General features: G+C 55.3%; 2 protein-coding genes across 7 annotated transcripts in view; one reads left to right on the top strand and one right to left on the bottom strand.

Annotated features, from left to right (window-relative positions):
- The window catches only part of Insrr (insulin receptor related receptor), a 16300-nt gene extending 14064 nt beyond the window's left edge, over positions 1–2236 (bottom strand). For 3 of the 4 annotated variants that reach the window (XM_004629719.2, XM_023713747.1, XM_023713748.1), the window contains exon 1: positions 1378–1902. In XM_004629719.2, the coding sequence (XP_004629776.1) occupies positions 1378–1462 (85 nt within the window). In that variant the 5' untranslated portion in view covers positions 1463–1902. Of the gene's footprint in view, positions 1–1377; positions 1903–2124 lie in introns of those variants that run through there. The other variant, XM_023713746.1, reaches the window with a different exon arrangement.
- A 1157-nt stretch (positions 2237–3393) lies between these two features.
- Positions 3394–12488, top strand: part of Ntrk1 (neurotrophic receptor tyrosine kinase 1) — a 40675-nt gene continuing 31580 nt past the window's right edge. The window contains exons 1-6 of one of the 3 annotated variants that reach the window (XM_004629722.1): positions 3394–3693; positions 6815–6889; positions 7163–7234; positions 8669–8737; positions 9405–9556; positions 9777–9919. In XM_004629722.1, coding sequence (XP_004629779.1) covers positions 3482–3693; positions 6815–6889; positions 7163–7234; positions 8669–8737; positions 9405–9556; positions 9777–9919 — 723 coding nt within the window. In that variant the 5' untranslated portion in view covers positions 3394–3481. The remainder of the gene's footprint in view (positions 3694–6814; positions 6890–7162; positions 7235–8668; positions 8738–9404; positions 9557–9776; positions 9920–12488) is intronic. The other 2 variants (XM_004629721.1, XM_004629720.1) reach the window with 2 other exon arrangements.

Raw genomic sequence — 12488 nt, 5'->3', positions numbered from 1 at the left:
GAGAGAGAGCTCAGGCAGGTTTACACACACATACAAGAGAGGGAGAGAAAGAGAAAACACTTCCATCTCCTCCAGGAAAAGGCCAATCAGGCTCTGCAAGGCAGATGGGGGTTCTCTCAGGTGCCCACTTCCCATCATGCCCTTGCCTCTCCAGGGCTCCCCTGATGGGAGTCATTTGGAAAAACAAATCTAAGACCTTTGTAAATTAACTCCTGCTTTCCCTCAGGTCTGAGTCTATGCAAAACTGCACTGGGAACAGGACATCTGGGTCCCCTGACTAAACAATGACTCCATCCTCCAGGGACATGCTTCTGTCTTGACAACTGTGCCCCTGGCTGGCATCTGCTGTGCCCTGTGCTGGTACAACATGGAGGGAGGAGGGGAGGCAGGGGCTCAGTGCATGCGTGTGTGCGTGTGCTTGTGTGTGTGTGTGTGTGTGTGTGTGTGTGTGTGTAGGCTTTTCAGGTAGAACCTTTGAGACTAGCACCCTTTAGCAGCACCCCATTCCACCCCAACTGCACCACCACCTTGTCTATGTAGAAGAAAAGGTAACCTAAGTGTGGAAACTCCTGTCTGAGGCTGGTACAGAGTTCTGGATTCCTGGGCTCCCTCAGTCTGTAGTAATCCTAGAATTGGGGAAGAGGATACCACTCAATCTTCCCCATTTTGAAGTTTTCCCTTCTGCTGTTCTTTCCTCTCCCCACTAAGCCCCCAGTACCCTTTGGTCTACAATATCCCAAGACCCTACCAAACCCCTACTTGTTGGAAGTTTCTATCTGGGAAAAATCACTGGGCACTGAGGGACAGCACTCCCCTGCAAACCAGCCAGCACCTGAGCCAGCCCCTCTCCCCGACAGAGAACCTGTTTCCTGTTTTTTTTTTTTTTTTTTTTTTTTCCAGAACCGAGGATTGAACTCAGGCCCTTGCACTTGCCAGGCAAGGGCTTATTCCACTGAGCCATCTCCCTGGCCCCATCTGTTTTCTGTCTTAACAATGCTGGTTCTCAGCTACCTGCCCCAGCCTTGTCCCTTCTCATTTGATGGCCTTGGAAATGATCTCTAACACAGTCTCATCATGTTTCTCATCCAGGCTTTACTGGGATCATCACTTCACAAGAAGGAACAGAGAGGAGGATATCTATTCATCCTCCTGTTTCCCAGTCCTTACCTCCTTCCTATAGGGCTGAGGAAAAAAAAAAAATCTCCATGTGGCATCTAATTTTTTCCTGATGGGAAGTTCTTCTGAGAGCTAATCTCATTCTTCATAGCATATTGAAAAGTAGGTGCATTATGGCTAGAGGCTCAGTTTGTGGCTTCCAAGCTGTCTGAAAGGGAGAAGTGTTGGTGGGGTGTCAGGGAAATCAGGCTGGGGACTCACCCTTCATTGTGTCCAGGCTAAATCCTGAAGAGAGGAGGCTCACAAGGAGCCATGTTTTCCAGCACCACAGACTGGGCCTGGCCATGGCCCCAGTCGCGGACTGTGTTCAGGCCTTGCTCTCCTGCAGGTGGCTTCTGGGAGGAGGAGAAAGGTCTGAGAAATGGTAAGGGAGGCAGAAACCCACACTCTGGAGAGGAAGGTACAGCCAGAGGCAGAGCAATTAGGGACACTGCCTGGGGACAGCAGGAGACAAGGAAGAAAGGAGGATTGCAGACACAAAGCCAGTGAGGAGCAGCTGGAGACAGACTCAGTGTGAGTCCAGAGGCCAAGAGATGGTAACAGAGATGCTGACAGCGTGGAGAAAACTTTAGAGAGGCCTCCAGAGGGAGAAAGTAACGCAGGGCTCAGAGCAAAGAGCAGGCCGAGAGAAAGCTCCCTGGCCCGAAGTGAAGCAGAACCCCTAGAGCGCTCCAGGCGTCCAGTGGACGGTGGAGAGCCTCCGGGATTCCTTGGACGGCCGTTCAGCCTGTGTTTCCCATGCAGACTGGCGGGCGGGCGCTCGGGCAGCCGCGCCCAGCTCCTCCTCTCCGCTCACGTCGGAGGGGATTGGTTTGTGGGACCTCCCAGCTCCCTCGGCCCCTCCTGCCAAGCCAAAATATTTAGCCTGACAACTGAGGGGGGCCAGGTCTGTTGGGGAAATAAGGCCAAACTCATGGGGGAGGGTCGGCCAGTAGCTGCCTTTCTCACCCAAGTTCGCGGCCAGGACCCCTCCCGGCCCCCGCGTCGGGCTTCTCCCGAGTGACATCCGACAGACCCGGGTCTCCTTCCCAGCAGCGGGCTCCAGATGCTGCCAACAGGTGTCTGGACACCTGCGGAGCGGCGTCTTCGATCGCGATCCACAGAGCCCTTTGTGGAAGCCTAGCGAGAACGTGGATACGTCTGTGTTTTGAAGTCCTTTGTCCCTCTGAGCCCCTCTCAACTTCAGAAGGCCATCTGGTCCTTGGGCACTCAGCAGGAGGCCTTGTCCCCACCTAGTCCTTGGTTCCTACCCAGATCCCCGCAAGGGGCGATCGCTGTGTGGCTCCGTCTTTCTCCTGCAGTCTTCCTGCACCCCCGCCAGTCGCCAGTCGTTTGGGATGCCGGGGACTTGGAGACACCCTGCACTGAGCGCCCTGACACTGTACCCCAGCCCAGTTCAACCCTTCCCGAGAGTCCTCCTTCAGGATCCCACCCTTCTCTCTCCTCTTCATTTGAGGCCGATGGGCGCTTACAGCTACGCAGCCCGTAGCTGGGAGAGCTGAGCTTGCCCTTCAGGGCTCTGGGTGCTGGGGATGCCAGCCTCTCCGGGGGCTGCCATCCCCACTCCTTTCGCGTCCGAAGAGCTAAGCGAAGATCTATTAATTTCTGCGCGCAGAGATCGATGCTCTTGTCAGGACGGCGATCGATGCCAGTCCTGCTCGGCTTGGTCCTGTTTGCCCCGGGCCCTGCTGGCTGGCTGAGGGCTGCCCCTGCGCCCCAAGTGCAGCACCGGGTTGCAGCCTGCGCCCTGGGCAGCCCCGGGGCGAGCGCCACCTCTGGGCGGGCCTCGAGCGCCACCCCGTGGCCTCCTGCCCAAGGGGGTCCCGTTCCGGGTCCGCCTGCGGCTCTTGGGGGCACTCCTTTTTCTCCCCTCCTCTGCACTCGCTCGGTCCTTTTGGGTAACCTCCAGATTCTTACTAGGTCAGAAAGTGTTCCACCTGATTTATCCCAGGTGACAAGCACACTCCCTTTGCATGCGGGCGGTTGGCCAGGGCTGGCTAGGACGACGTGGACTGCACCCTTTCTTCAGCTCTATATCTTCCCTCCTGCAAAATTTTAAAACTGCATCTGTTTCACGATGAGAGTAATAACACATCAGCTTCCCAGACCCCTGTTCCCCGAGGACACCCGCAGTGCTCGGTGGAGAGGGGACATCCGGGCAGAAGCTGGCTGAAGCAGGGGCGGGGCGGTCGCTGGCCCCGCCCCTCCACGCTCGGGTCTTTAACATCGCCAGCGCACGTGTAGGGGAGCAGGCGCTGCCGCTGCAAGCGCGCAGAAGGCGCCGGCAGTGCAGGCGGACCGCGCGATGCTGCGAGGCGGACGGCGCGAGCAGTCCCGCTGGCACCGCCGAGCCACCGCGGTGGGCAACCTGCTGCCTTGGCTGATGTTGGCATCCGTGGGCGCCACGTCTTGCCCCGATGTCTGCTGTCCCTTTGGCCCCTCGGGACTGCGCTGTACCGGGGCTTCGACCCTAAATAGCCTCCGTCAACTGCCGGGAGCTGAGAACCTGACAGAGCTGTGAGTGTTCAAGGGAAGAGGGGGCGCGGCGACAGGAGGGCACAGCTCTGTTTCGAGGGTGTGGACCGGCTGCTTGCTAGGTGGGTCAGGTCGGCTGCTTGCTAGCTGGGCGGCCAGGGAACAGCACCACGCAGCTGGTTTCAAATGCTGCTGCACTGTTCCGGCGGATCCCCCTATCCCCACCCCCAGGCCCCGCTGTCTAGATGTCACCTAAGGCTCAGGGCAGCTGGGACACTGGTTCTGCTTACAGCAGGTGCAAAGTGGATTTCCGTGGGTCAGGTCTGAGGAAGCCGGACACTCAGAGCCCCTTTCTGGAGCTCTCTGCCTCATGCACGGGGGAAGTTAGCTGCAGAAATCCCCTCAACACAGCGCTCTTACTTCTTTTCCTTTTACCAGGGGGAAGCTAACCCCTAGTTCCTTCCTTGTTATGACCAGGCACCTCTAGCTCTTCCCCCTAGGCTGAGGAATTGAGCTGGAGTTGGTGAGGAGCCATAGCCTTGTGGTTGAGCTCTCCTCTCCCATTTCCACCATTCCTTGGCCACAGAACCCCTTGATCTGATGTGGAAGCGGGATTTGCTCCTGGTTTCTCTCCCTCCGCTCCCATCTCCTTTTGCACCCTTGTTTTCCTACTTGGGTGAGGGAGTCAGGGCCATTGTTGAGAGACTCTCCTCCCCTTCTAGACCCAAAGCTGGGAGGCTTCTCCAGCGTGCTGTGATGCTCTGGTATTCTGCGATCAGTGGCTAAAAAAATACTCAAGTACTTTGTAGCAGCTGGTGAAACCTATGGGAGTGTGCTGTCATAATTGGCCTAGAGGTACTCAGGCATCATGTGGTGGTGGCTGAAAAGACTTGAGTATTCTGTGTGGCTGATGGGGTCAGCACGACTTTTAGAAGAAGGGAGGAATTGCTGGGAAATCTCCAGTCTATGATCTGGAGTTCTTGGGTGGGCAATAGCCTTGGTCTTGAGCAGTGACAGGCTGGAAGGAATCCGAGGTGGGGGCTGTCACTGTCTGGAAGTTACTTGAGCAGCCTGCAATAATTGGCACTGAATTACTCGGGCATCTTGTGGTAATTAACGGGAAGGTACTCAATATCTCTCTCTAATGGCCCTAGGGAGACCAGGAGAGGAGATGGTCTTGTCTTGGTGTAGACCTAGGTTTCTGCTTAAGGGGAGGGGCAGGAGATCCACACTGTCACCCTTGGTCCTGTCCATTCATCACTCTCGCTATCAAGCTAGGGGCCAGGCTCCTGACTACTCCCTGTCAGGGTTCTTTCCCAGTGCCTTTTCAAGTCCCCAGGAGATCCAGCCTGGGGCTACAGGAGCTGACAGGCCAGGACTGGGACTAGAGGGCTGGGTGACTGAAATGTCCCTCTAGGTGGGGCAGTAGCCCAATCCCCCTCGCCTCCTCCTACACAGTCCCCTTTCTTCCCTCACCCGAGGAGCTAACAAGGAGATAATGGACTCGAATAGACAGATTGATTATGAATCCAAACGAATGAGGCAGCCTTGAGCACACCACCTGACAGCATGCACACACCCGGCTGATGATGCGGTCTCCTCTGGTCCTGATGACTTGAAACTCTCTGGGTGGGGTTGGGGAGTATCAGGGCTAACAAGGACCTACCCTCCCTCAAAGTCCTGCCTTCTGGGAACTGAGAGCTGACACCTGGCTGTTCTTTTGGGGCCACAGCTGGGAGAGGAAATGGGTCCTCTATGCCGGTCTTGGTTTCCTTTTTTAGTTCTTACTTAAGGGAAAGTTCAGAGGTAGAGGGAGGGAGTTTTGAGAGCAGGCAGAGTCGTGTCCGTGTGTGTGTGTGTGTGTGTGTGTGTGTGTTACATGCCAACATACCACTACAGTACAGCTGAGTTCCTAGGAACTCCCTGGCATGCCAGATCCAGTAGCCAGGCAGGGCCAACCATCAGCACCCTCAGGCCTCCTTGCTTTTCTTTCTTGCTTCCCTAACTTCTCTGGCTCTCTGTCCTTGTCTGTCTGTCTGTCTGTCTGTCTGTCTGTCTGTCTGTCTGTCTGTGTGTCTGTCTGTGTCTCCTTATTTGTCTTTCTCCTTGCTACCCTCTCTCTCATTCTCTTATTAGTTTTTCTCCATGTCTTACTCTTTGTTTTTCGCCCCCTCCATTCAGCCTTTGCCTCTCCCCTCATGCCAGCTAGCCAGCCAGCCCTTGCCACTCCTTCCACCCCACATCCTCCAGCTCCATCCTCCTGTTGCCCTTCTCCCCTCCCAGGGTCCCTCGTGGGGCAGCGAGGGTCTGAGTGCTCTATCTGACAGCCTCCATGCATCTTTCCTGCTTTATGAAAGCATGGTGCATGTGGAAAGAGACCAGAGGCATTTCACTGGCAGAGCAGAGCAGGTAGGGTGTGTGTGTGTGTGTGTGTGTGTGTGTGTGTGTGTGTGTGTGTGTGAATGAGGCCTGAGAATGGCCCCTGAGCATTTGGGAATGGCCCCTGAGCGTTTGTGGCCACAGGGTTTCCTTTTCGCTGGGTGGGGCAGTGGCAGTGATGAGCCAAGGCTCTTTGTGGAAGCAGGTGTTTTAGCATGGCTCCCACTGTGGGGCATGTGCGGGAGGCCCGGTATAGAAGTAGAGAAGCAAACCTAGAAGAGATAGGTGGGTGAGTGTGTGAAGGTGTGTACACATTTCCTGCACATGTGCACGTGTGTACCTGTGAGAGCTGTATGTGAGCTTTGCCTATGTGTGTGTGTGTCCGTGTGTGGGGATATGAACCTCCATCCATGCACACAGATTTCTCCTTGCATGCATGTGTGTAAGTGTGCATGCACAGCATCTTCCCTGGGCAAGTGTTCGTGTCTCTGTGTGTGCATATGCATCTTGGGTGTGTGTATGGTACAAGAACTATGTATGTGTTCATATGCATGTGGTTATAAGGATGCATGGTTGCATGTGTGTGCAACTGGTGAGAAGGTGGTCTCTGCATATGCACGCATGCCTGTATCTGTGCATGTGTGACTGTGCAAGTGGGGCTACTTGTGAATAGTGCATAGGTGTGTGTATGCATGCAGACATGCATGTGTGACTGTGAAGGAGTTGGGGGCATGGGACTCAAGTGGGGGCTGACCCCTTTGATAACCACCCCTTATCCCCACAGTTATGTGGAGAACCAGCAACATCTGCAGCATCTGAAGCTCCAAGACCTGCAGGGCCTGGGGGAATTGAGAAACCTGTAAGGAACTAAGGGCTGTGTAGGGTGGGGCTCAGGCCTGGGCCCTGGGACCAAAAGGTCAGCCTGGGAGGACTTGAGAGGCCGAACACCGAAGGGCTGGAGGGGAGGTCAGGAAGTCCAGGGGTCCAGAAGCTCCAGGTAGCCTTGGAAACTAAGGGAAGATGAGAGGTGTAAAGCTCAGCCCTGGGAACCTAGGACCATGATGCGCAGAGAGGGCAGGGCTCAGGACAGATCACTGAGGATCCAGGGCTGATCCTCCACACCCCTCCCCAGCACCATCGTGAAGAGTGGTCTCCGTTTCGTGGCGCCAGATGCCTTCCATTTCACTCCTCAGCTCAGTCGTCTGTGAGTGTCGGGGCTGGGTAGCGGGCTGGGGGGACACCCAGACTTGCACTGCTAATGGGCCAGGCCCTCCCCAGGGAAGCATTCTGAAGAAGGGCCAGCTTGGTCAGGGAAACATCGCCCCATCCTGCCAGGGCTGCTCCTTGCTGCTTCAGAGCTCTGGGCACTCGGGCCTGCTGCCTGAGGTCTTCATCTGTGTCTTCTATACTTGTGCTGCAGGGACATGTCTCATAGGAACCTGTCCAGCCTCTCCAAGGGGCTCAAATACACACCAATCCAAAGGGAGTGAGGAGTGGGGACAGGACTGCTGAGCTGGGGTATCACTTGTCACCTTCCCTGGCTCTCAGAGTCTCAGCTACTCCTTCTGTGGAGGACTGAGAGGGCCAGGGAGTGGCCAGGAGATACCGCTGGCATGCCTGGCAGCCCTTCCCTGGGCTTCTAAGGGCAGAGGCTCAGATCCTGGCCTTGCCCAGGCTGGTGGAGAGGGGGAAGGCTGGAGGGGTGAGCCATTCACAGTGCTGTGCTGGGCCCAATGATGATATAACAATGCTGCTTTGTCACTCACTAGGTACTTGGGCCTCAGGAAGAATACAGTCTCAGTCACACTTCATAGTCTTGTAGAGGTGAATCTGTACAACCCACCTGCTGACAGAGACAGTGTGGTCTGGCTTGCGTAGATGAAGATTCTTAGAATGAGCAAGGTCAAGCTTCTGCGCTGAGGTCACACAGCCCAGAGGCGGGACAAAGCTCACCCAGCTCTTTCTGTCTTCACAGTGGTGATAATATTTCTAGTCCTTGTGTGAGGGTGCTTCTCCCATCAGCCCCCACAAACTGTAGGACCACAGGGCAAAAGAGGATTCAGGGTCCAGCCTCAGGGGCGCAGGAACTGCAGCCTGGTGCAGGCACAGAGCACAGGGCCCCTGCGTGGCCTGCAGCAGGCCCTGCACTGGGCTCACTTTCTCCGTCTCTTGGCCTAGGGAGCTGTGGCTCAGGGGTCTTTTTCTGCTTCAAGTTCTTTAGTCCCTGTGGAGGAATAGGAAGGAGGAGGAGGAGGGGACAGAGGAAGCACTCTGAGGTCCCTGTCGTCCTCTGGCAGGGGGCAAAGGAGTGTGGGAGCCTCTGTCCTCCCCTTCTCCTCAGTGGGGGAGCGCAGATGGAGCCCCTTCCCCCAGCTGTGGCCTCAGCACTTTGCCAGCTGGGGCTGAGGAGGCCTGGGGGAGGGGACCGGCTGTTCCCCCTCCCTTTCCCTGGGGCCTGGGGAGGGGGTTAAGTGGGGTTAACCCTTGTGGTCCCAGAGAGAGAAGTGGACTCCAAGAGGCTTACCTGCGGTCCCAGCACCCACACACCAGCGGCCAGATGTCAGCTTCCTCTGAGGCTCTAGCTCCTCCCTTCCTGGATAAGGGTCAGAGGCTCACAGGGTCTGTCTCCATCCCACAGGAACCTCTCCTTCAACCATCTGGAGTCTCTGTCCTGGAAAGCAGTTCAGGGCCTGTCCTTACAGGAGCTGTGAGTCTGGGGGCTTCCAGGAGCAGGAACAGCCATATGTGTGGAGCGGGGTCCCCAATGCTGGGTGTGATGGGGGTCACCTTGTCTGTGTGGAGCTTTGGGGGCTGGGGTGGGATCCCTTGGAGGGCAGTGTGTTTGTGAGCTAAGATTGGGGCCTGTGCCTGCCTGTGAAGTTGTCAGAGCAGGGGCTATGGGACTGCTGCTGGGGGGGTGGTTGCTGGGGATGGAGCCTGTGTGCTGAGTGGGGGCTGGTGTGACCAGGGTCCTGTGCTGAGCAGGCCACCAGCCTGGCACATGCACATGGGCACACCTGCCCACATCCCCAGCAGGTGTGCACAGGGAGGGGGATGCAGTAGTGGCCTTTGGGTACCTGTAGGCACTGAGGGCCTGGGGTCAGTGCAGGAGGCTGTGCCCGTCCCTCCTCCCTCCTGAGAGCCCTTGCCTGGCTTGTCGCTTGGACAGCCTAGGCAGCCTTCATGGGGAACCCATGCAGCACTCAGCTGACTGTCTTCAACTTTCTGCACTTCTTTCCTTTGTAACTGAGGCTGTGACAGGAACCAGCCCCAACCCCTAGACTCTCTGCCCTAGACTTTCCTCCTGGCCCTCTGCCTCCTTTGGCTTCTCAGGCTATAAGGCTGTCCCTTCCCTCACTCTGCCCCTCCTCCAGGGTCCTGTCTGGGAATCCCCTGCACTGTTCCTGTGCCCTGTACTGGCTGCAGCGCTGGGAAGAGGAGGGGCTGGGCAGAGTGCACACACAGGGGCTGCGCTGTCTCGGGCCTAGGAACCAGAGTCTGCCCCTCAGCCATAACACCAGCTGTGGTAGGTGCTGGAGACACTGCCAGGGGACGGGGAACAGGGCTGCCTGCCTGGAGAAGGGGCCTTAGCAAGCACTGAGGGGCCCTGGGTCACGGCCATTGGCAAGGGTGGCAGAACAAAGTTAGGGGCATTGCCTGGGCTCACATCATTGAGGAACACACCTGGCTTGGGGTTCCCTGGTCACGCCCAACTCTAACATCCCTGGGGCAACCTGGGTGGCCAGGTGTGCCCACACTGAAGGTCCAGGTGTCCAATGCTTCTGTGGATGTGGGGGATGCCGTGTTGCTACAGTGCCACGTGGAGGGCCGGGACCTGCAGGATGCTGGCTGGATCCTCACAGAGCTGGAGGAGTCAGCCACAGTGATGGTGAGAAGCCTCCAGCACATCCCTCCCCATGTGCCAGCCATGGGGGCAGGGGACAAAAACAAGCCAAGAGAAATAACCAGACAAATAAGGAGCAGAGAAAACATGAAGGGTGGGCAGAAATGCATTAGATGGTGGGACTCAGGCTCACACTGGGGCAGTCCTGGGCACACACAGAGCCACAGGGCAGGCACAGGCTGGGTCCCCCACTTCAAACCTAGAGCCCCTCTCTGGGAATACAGGTTGGCTGACTTAGAGGGAGTCCTAGCTCACATGCTGCAGCTTAATGGGCCCTAACGGACTGTGCCCCATATGCTCCCTTTCCAGGTAAGGCAACTGAGGCCAGGCAGGGGCACAGTGTCTGTGGTCCTGACCCTGGGCTGCTTCTTGGAGCTCTCTGGGCATCTTTTCCTGGAGTTCTTGGAAGCAGCACCTCTCTTGAGTATGATGACCACAGAAGTGAAGGAAGCACAGCTTGGGCTTCAGCTCTCTCCCTCATTATTTCTTGGAGTGATTTTAGAACAATCCTTGAATCTGCCTGTACTTTGTTTGCTTATCTACAAATGGAGGTAGACTTGACAGCTTCTGCTTCCCTGGCTGGCTCCAGGCATTCTCTGGCCTATGTTATCCAGAGGTGTCTCTGGGTACCTACCCGGCCTTGCTCTCTGGCCTTAGCTGGCCACAGGCAGCCCAGGGTAGCCACAGCCGATTCAAGGGGCCTTGGTGACAAGGCCACCAGGATCTGACAAAGGGCCGAGTTTACACAAAGCTGGCGCCATCTTCATGACAGGAGCAGACACCAGGGACTAGAGGTATGGCCAGTGGCACAGATGGTGTGGTGTTCAGTGTGGAGGACCCCACTTTGGGAGAACAGTCAACCCCAGAGCTGCCTGAGGCCCCTAGAACGTGCAGAAGAAAGAACCCTTGCAGGGAGCCATAGTGGAGGGACCACTGATTGCCCTTCCACACCAGGGGTGGTCAAGGCTGCTGAGAGGAGTAATGGAAAGGCAGAGACAGCGTTTGGTCATGCCAACGCATGCAGATACTTTAAATCTGCTACCTGCTTTGGGCAATTCCAGTTCTTGATTTCTCCTTGGGAAATTTATCTGTTTATTAACATAAGTGTTTCCCAAAAATGCCCTGTAGAAATGTCACACTATAATGAGCTAAAGAGAGAAGAAAAAAGTGGCTTCCTCTCAGGGGAGTGAGGGATGGAAAAGCCATTCAAGGTGATGAGTAGTAATTGGTACCCCAGACCCCAGGGTGATTGGGGGAGAGGAGATAGCTGAGGAGCCCAGAGAACCTGAGAGGTGGTGAAATCCAGCTTGCACAAAAAGTGAGGGAGCTCTTCTGGTGTCTATAGTTCAGTGGAACCCAGGGAAGCTAGATCTCCTATCTCACATGCTCAAGGAAATTTCCAGATAGAAAGCTGGGAGTAGGGGGCCAGCAAGATAGTAGTCTAAAGCACCTGCTTTAGGCAAGGTTAGAAAGGTGCAGGGGACCATGGTTCAATCCCCAGCACCACATGCCATGCCAGCCCCATCCTCAGGACTGGCCAAGCTGCCCCCTCCCCCCAAAAAATTGGGAGTGGTAGTACATGCCTATAATCCCAGCAGGTGGCTGAAGCTATAAGACCTCAAGTTTGAGTATAGCCTGAGCTACATATTGAATTCAGGGTCAATCTGGATTGCATAGTGAGACTTGTCTCAAAAAGCCAAAGCCAAAGTAAAGAAAACCAAAAATGCCAGATACAAGATAGCCATTCACACTGGGTGTGGTGGCGCAGGCCTGTAATCCCAGCACTCAGGAGGCTGGGACAAGAAGATCATTGTGAGTTACACAGTGAGCTCAAGGCCAACCTGAACTGCGTGGCAAGACCCTGTTTCAAAAAAGACAATAAATGGGGACTGGGAAGATAGTTCAGCAGGTTTAAGTACCTGCCTGGCAAGAACAAGGACTCAAATTCAATCTCTGGTACTGCGTGCTGAGCTGGCCAGGAGACCCTATAGCAAATAAATAAATAAATAAAAGATTAAAAAATGTAATAAATAAAAATGTAAATAAAGGGATCCCCTCACCACTTAATTTATTTTCATCATTTTATGAAAATAGCTTTCAAAATATCCAAAGATCCTTTTGTCCACTTCATCAGCTTACAAAGCACACAAAAACCTCTCCATGGTTCACCAAGATTAGGATTTGTCTAAGGAAGAGACCTAACCTGATTCCATTTTGCGATGATGGTTCACAACCAACTCACAGCCCCTCCCTCTCAGCCTTCTGCCAGAGAAGGCGATGCCATTGCCGTCACCCCTAACTCTGCCCATTATCAGCACTGGCTCTTGATGTCTGAACTGCCTGGGGCAGAGGCAGCCAGAATGGTCTGTGAAACCTGAATGCCTCGTGGCCAGGTTATACTTGCATTCTAGTGAGCTGTGTGCGGATGTTGAATTTGGGGCTGATAACATCTAATGCTGGCCTCTCAGGTGTGTGGCTATAGTTTTGGTTTGGGGTATTTTCTCCTTCTCCTTCTTCTCCTTCTCCTTCTCCTTCTCCTTCTCCTTCTCCTTCT

Source organism: Octodon degus, unplaced genomic scaffold (assembly GCF_000260255.1).
Source record: "Octodon degus isolate 3935 unplaced genomic scaffold, OctDeg1.0 scaffold00032, whole genome shotgun sequence".
NCBI lineage: Eukaryota > Metazoa > Chordata > Mammalia > Rodentia > Octodontidae > Octodon > Octodon degus.
This window is presented reverse-complemented; position numbering and strand designations above follow the sequence as displayed.